Here is a 6,645-nt window from a genome sequence, read left to right on the forward strand (position 1 = left end):
CCTGATGGCCGTGGAAGCATAGTTGTAATTGGAAGCCAGACAAAAGCCAGGAACGGTCAAAACTGCACCAGTCACTCAGAGCACGTGGAGGGACACAAGCCGCAGTATTACAGAAAATTTGCAGTGTCTTTTTCAATATTGATATATCATTTGTTTATTCGATTTGCTCTTTCTCTAAATCTCGATACTTCAATCATAATTTATGGGGAAGCACAAGAAAAAGCAAAAGGCGGAGAGGGAAAGGTAAGTGTAACCACAGGCAGCCCAAGCTCACGTCTCGAGAAAAAGCCAACGATGAATTCATGAACGCGTCACGCGTTGTGTGACTCGGTGTTACGGTTACGGGAGGAACCGTTGAAAATTTGAACACGTTGTAAGGAATAGTATGGGGAACGAAATATGGTCGATTTAAGTCGATAAATATTTTGAATATATGAGAATTTTAGACGTAAAATCAATAAAACTTACTCATGCCCTGTGTATCCGTCGTAGTTTCTGGCGATTTCTGCCGTTTAAGATTAGGGAGCGCGTTAGAAAAAAAAAAGCACATGTACACTTTTGAAAAACAACGAAACTAATTTGGCAAGGACTGTCACGACAATGTTTTCTTCACAGTCTATTATTAAACGGAAAGCATTATTCACTGTCATCGATGATTAATTCGTGTACGAAGAACTAACTCTGTTCATTAAGTAAACGCTGAGGAAAGTAATTGTAAGTAAATTCAAAATTTTCAATTTAAAGTTGTGAGAGTTTGCTCGATTGTTTGCTACAATGGCGTGTGTAAATCTGGTCTTTCCTTTAAAAAAACTAAATTCCAATGATACACTCCAGCGAGAGACGAGGAAATTTAATGCAGTTTCTGTTGTGCAATTTACGGTACAAATGTCCAAATTGAACGGACTTGGAAAGACTCACCAGAGCGTATATTTGTTGCAGGACTGAAATTCAAACTTCGCTCGCTCTTTCACTACGAACAAATTGTTTGATAAAATTCAGATATTAAATAAATGAAAGTTCCATCGATTAGTTCACCTGTAACCAAATACCTCACGTGTTAACTTTCTAGGTACTTTTTGTGAACGATTAAAATTAGTTGCAGACGGTTTTTAAGCCACTTGTCACGTAATGACACTATTGCTAATAATAACTCATTTTGGAACCAATTTTTTTCTGTCAACCAAATTGATTAGAGAGAGAGAAAAAAGAGAGGATAAACAAGTTATTTATCGGCCTGAGGTGGTGACCAACTTCTTTGCTTTAAAATACTGCCCAGCCGGAAAAAAGAGATACATTCATGAAAAATAGAACGAAAGTAGGGATGTACTCGGCGACTCAAGAAAGCGTTACCGTCGCCCGTGGGCAGAGATACTGACCGCGTAAAGAACCAATCAGATTGGATCTGTCTTTATGTATCTACGACCAGCGTAGATACATGTCTACTTATACGTCTTTGACAACAACGACAGCAATTCATCGTTCCAAGGCCTCAGTACTAGTTCGAAAACTTGCTCAATTCAAATGCTTTGAACATGCAGTGGAAAGAAAACTTTCGGGTTACAAGGGAAACATTCCATTTCATTTGCACGGCTGTTGCTACTGTTATCAAGATAACAAACAAGATACTATATTTCGCCGCAGCCGGTCGAAACTAGAACAGCGATAAGCTTCTAGTGAAACGTGACGCGATAAAATCAAATCTGTTATCAGCGCATTTGCCGACGAGCATCTATTGGCTAACTACCTTGGGATTTAAGTTTACCCCTTCAATTGCCGTGGTTACACACACCTTGGGTTTGGGGCCGTTACGGAGGGTAAATGGCTTGGGTTTGGTTAAGCTCAGGTTTCATGCTACCCTTAGGAATGCGGTTACACAGTAAAAGACTCCCCTCAGGGTCAAATATAATTAGATATGAGTTCACTGACCTGACAAATTGCAGGAAAAGTACAGAGCAACATGGATGTTACGAATCGAGATCTATTAAGCTAAATGTCAGTGATTCTCCTGCCTGTTACACGACAGTCCTCCATAAATATAACAGTTCAGCAGTTTTTTGCGAGAAGACACCGAAGAAGGCGCATCGGAGGTCACCTCAAAACACTGCAGGCGATTTCCTGTACTAGCTACATTCTGCTTTATGATTGGTCAAGCCGCCTCAGAGAGCAGATAACCGAATTTTTCAGTTCAGGAACTGTCATGGGAAGTTCTTTTGTTCTTTTTGATGTATCCATGGAAATAACCCTAGGGCAGTTTCGGTCTGGGGAAAGCGGTTACACACAAAAACGTCCTTGCCCGTGGGCCATGGGTAAAGGGGCTAGTGTAACCACGACTAATACATGTGGGGAAAATGTCATGGGAAATTCTATTGTTCTCTTGACATATTCAAGCTCCGATGGATAAAATTTTCCCGGAGTAACTTACCTGGGGAAAAATCGGCCACACTTCTAAATTTAAGTTTCCCCAAGTAAAACTGTCAACAAGTCAAGTTTACCCAGGGCAAAAGTGCGCAGTGTGACCACAGCTATTGTTTATCAAAACAGAGGAATACCGAAGTTTCCCTATTTAAATTATTAAGAACTAAGCTCTCTGAAAATAAATCTTCACTTGTTGTTTATCTGCCCATCTCAAAGGAATCAGCGAATACGCTACGCTTAATTCTTTATCGCCATGCTAAAGTCAAACGGTAATGACAGTGATCGATGTAGTTGTTAAAGGAATTGAAGAGATTATGAGGTATCACCCTGGAAAGTTGAAAATATAAATTAAAATCCTAAGTTAATTTAAAGCGGACATTTACTTTGTTACTATGGATTCAAATTTTCAATTATCTGCCAGATATAACAACAATACCCTAAGAATAGTGTGCCGTTTTCCCCCATAATTCATTATTTACACTTATAAGCTAAGGAGCATAAAATTATGAATTTTCTAACAGCTCATAAGTTAGAATATATCTATACATCTCCAAGATGAACAAGGGGTATTATTGAGACTGCCTAAAATTTGTTAAACAAACAAAAGCAGCCTCCGCACGCTTATTTTTCTCCAGCAAAATTAAAAACCTAATATATTCTCGCGTATGAGAGAATAACGTATTAAAATTTTATAGGTATAATATATTCATGCAAACAGCGATATCCACAGGATCAGTCGAATCTTTCTTGAAAGATTGAAAGTCAAACTTAGCGTTTTGTAAACGACCAAATTCATAAAGTAAAAAAATTGATATCGAAAATATTTCACTTATATTTACACAGTTATATGTACGTCGTAACCAATGTTTGTAAAAAAAAGATGGTTCTCAAACTTTTTAAATGTTTTTTTTCATGTAAGCCAATCTTACGCTTTGTTTCTATGAGGTTGGCGAGTGCGTATACTAATGCGCTTTCTTGTAAGAAGTCTAAGAAAGCAACGCAGTTTCGGTTTTTCAGTGAAGTCGACTCGAAGGATTGGGTACAAAAAAAGTGCGGATTGGCTTTTTTGTATCTTCTCATTGAGTCCCCTGTAATAATCTAGAACATGTTAGTTAATTATTGTAATTCAAACGCTACGGGAATTTAGACTCACTCACACACAGTTATTTTTGGGGATCCAAATAAAAGATTCTTATTTTGAAGGAAATCCCCTTTTATTGTTAAGGAACGAATTGCTTGGACAAGATTGTATCGATTGAAAACTGTCTTAATGAACCCCCGCCTTTATTATTGTTGGAATATCCAAAATAACTGTGTCTAAGAAAGCTTATCTATTCATAAATTAATAACCTTTTGCAGTTATCATGTTTTTAGCCTAGGTAGTTTAGTAAAATAATATTACAATTGAGGGTTCTTGTTCCGGCATGTTCACAAATGCTCACAATGAGTGAAATACGTATACTACGAGCAGAATCAATAATCAAGCTAACAGTTCCGAAAAAAAAAATTTCTATCGAAAGAATAAATGACGAAAAGCTTGTGGAATCGGTGGATAAGCTTAGGATAACTAAACACTCTGATATGTGCGATCATACTCATCACCATCTTGTACCAGGCTCTCAGTCAGCAAAGAAAATCAAAAGGTGGGTGTACCAAGGTTACATTGGCTTGTCAAGGAAGTCGCAAGCGTCGCTCACCTGCTATTTCACTTGTTTTCCATGACCACTGGTCTGAAACAGGCTACTTCAACCAATTAAAAGAGTTAAAACTCCATGAGGAGGTAAAGAAAGCAATGTATTTAGACAATAATTTCTTTCATAACAACAAATGGGACAAAAGAAAAAAATTAAATATCCTGTTACCTTCAATCTAAAAAAATTCGTATTTCTATATTTCTTACCACCCTATAAATGATACTATTTTTATTCCTTAGTAACGACACAACATTCGAACGAATATTTAAGGCAAGAAACATGCCTGCAGCACGGTAGGAAAATTACTCAATTTCCCTTCTCCAATTACTTGATTATTATTTCAAGAATATACGCTTCCGTGGTCATAGCCTGGTTAAAAAATTAATGTGTTTTTTCTTCCCTTCACTGAAATATCAGCGGGGAAATTCTTCCTGTCAGCGAAAAAATTATAATTAGGATTGTGTACTGAAACGATGCCTTCGTAACATGCTTTTGCTCGGTTTAGAGTAAAGAAGAGACGAGATGAATGCCCAAGGGCCTTTGCTTTTACTAAAGGTAAACAGCCTGACATCTGAATGCTTTCCTTTTTAGACTGGTACACTGAGAGATAAACGTATTTTTTTAGCTTATACAACAAAAAATCCCTCTCTTTATAGGTACAAATCTTGATCTTGGTACCTAGCAGAGGTTTAGGGAGTGGAGGTATGTTTTTCTCCTATGATTTTGTACTAAAGGACACTCATTAGAAAAAGGGTTTTGTTTTTCGAGATTAGGATACTTAATGAACGTTGCGCAGAATGAGTTACTTATGCACGGTCTTCGAATAACTAAACTTCCGGCAGCCTGATATTCTTCCATATTTCTCTTTTAAAAATACCAGTTTCTATTGGAAATATTTTATCTTCATTTAGAATCCTCAAGCGCTTCTAGAATGTGAAAAAATTTGAACGCTGTCCTCTTCGCCGACTCTGTTCACAGAGTACGTACGAGAGATCCAAGCATGACACTTAAAAAAAAAATTTAAGGTAGGTTAATGCTGTGATGAATTGAATATTCAAATTTGTTGAACGCAGAAACCCATGATAACTGCCATAATAATGCTGTTGGAGTTTCCGATTCAAGTATCATCCTCGACAGCTTCATGAGGGCAAAAAGTCATAACAAAAGCAACGGTTACAACGCCCTACCATCATATGGACGTCTGTACGGTACCAGAGGAGATGGATGGTGCGCCGAAATTAATGATTCAGATCAGTGGCTTCAAGTCGATCTCGGGAAAGTTACTGAAGTGTGCGCTGTTGCAACCCAAGGAGACATCAATGGCAATGAATGGGTGATAGACTTTAAACTAGCGTACTCTAAATCCTATGAGGACGTATGGCCAACTTATAAAGATTCTAATGGCTCGGAAGTGGTAAGATTTGGGCCAAAATGTCCTTTTAAACCCAGAACATCTAACATTTCATGGTGGTCTTAGATTCAGTAGTAATCGGTTTAAGCCTAGGAATAAAAGTTTAAATGTGCCGTCTGATCGTCCGGGTGAGAATAGTTCTGAAAAGGACTGCTGAAGGTAGTACTGACTGACATTTCTTTTTGTGGTCAGGAAACAGTTTTCTAGAGAAAGTCACTGAAATTTTTTCTTGCTGTAGGTTAACTGCATCGCACAGAGTCCCAGTAAACAGTGTCATTCGCAAGTTGATAATCTTCAGATATGCAATTGTTGGCGACACCATTTCTAGTAACTTGTCGCCAACGTAATATTATCAAACGGTATCGCATGTCGGCAGATCAAAAGGGCGCGTTCGTCAATCTATCTTCTGCAACTCAGTTTCTGCGACAACATTGGACATTAGCTACTCCATAATGGTTCCTTTTAGCTGTTTAAAATTTTTATCACTACTGAATCCTCTTTTTGAGAAAATTTATCTTTAAAAATTACGACCGCATTATATTTTCTTATTATGTTGTAGATATTTCACAGGGAAGGTGGATCCTACACAATTGACCAACATGCACTGGAGGTTCCGGTTTATGCAAGATACATTCGTTTTCTACCAGTTACTTGGCAACGATCGATCTGCCTTAGAGTCGAAGTTTACGGAACCACCAGTGAGTTTGTTTAACTTGAATTGCGTTTTGGATCTGGGTTTTTACAAAGAGAAATAAATTGTAGCCTTCCGGGGACTTTAACATTTTTGAGGTTGGCGTTGTTCTTGACATGAGCTAAAGTTACCACATGCGTTTGGACGCAAATAAATTCTAAACCTCTTCTGAGATCTCAGCTTTTCATAAAAAGCCTTAAATTAAGGCTCTTCTGCCTTATTGTTATCATTATATTGATAATATACATGAAAAAATTACTCAGTTCTGATGGGTTAAGAAAAATGCAGTTTTCAGGTAATTCAATACAGAAGAGGGTTAATTCAGTGTAAAGAAGTAACAAACCAGACATTCTGACAGGTCAATAATCAAAGAAACTCTAAGATAGCCAATCAAATGCGAGCCTTGAATGTCGCAACATTCGGATACGCTAAAA

At 37.6% G+C, this 6,645-nt stretch overlaps 2 protein-coding genes across 2 annotated transcripts in view; one reads left to right on the forward strand and one right to left on the reverse strand.

Moving 5' to 3' along the window:
- Positions 1-6,645, reverse strand: part of LOC131787205 (matrilin-4-like) — a 402,738-nt gene that overhangs the window by 113,155 nt on the left and 282,938 nt on the right. The window lies entirely within an intron of this gene.
- On the forward strand, positions 4,575-6,232 carry LOC131787206 (retinoschisin-like). Its single transcript, XM_059104293.2, has 4 exons — positions 4,575-4,664; positions 4,766-4,811; positions 5,183-5,523; positions 6,080-6,232. Exons 1-4 carry the CDS (start codon positions 4,632-4,634, stop codon positions 6,230-6,232), a joined length of 573 nt encoding a protein of 190 aa, XP_058960276.2. The 5' UTR covers positions 4,575-4,631.

The sequence above is a fragment of the Pocillopora verrucosa genome, chromosome 7 (assembly GCF_036669915.1).
Source record: "Pocillopora verrucosa isolate sample1 chromosome 7, ASM3666991v2, whole genome shotgun sequence".
NCBI classification, from domain to species: Eukaryota; Metazoa; Cnidaria; class Anthozoa; order Scleractinia; family Pocilloporidae; genus Pocillopora; species Pocillopora verrucosa.

Excerpts from the sequence above, each read along its gene's own strand:
- LOC131787206 (XM_059104293.2), top strand. The coding sequence starts at position 4,632 with ATGAATGCCCAAGGGCCTTTGCTTTTACTAAAG. Across the intron at positions 4,812-5,182 it reads CAGAGGTTTAGGGAGTGGAG|AAACCCATGATAACTGCCAT; the intron begins GTATGTTTTTCT and ends TGTTGAACGCAG. Across the intron at positions 5,524-6,079 it reads ATTCTAATGGCTCGGAAGTG|ATATTTCACAGGGAAGGTGG; the intron begins GTAAGATTTGGG and ends ATTATGTTGTAG.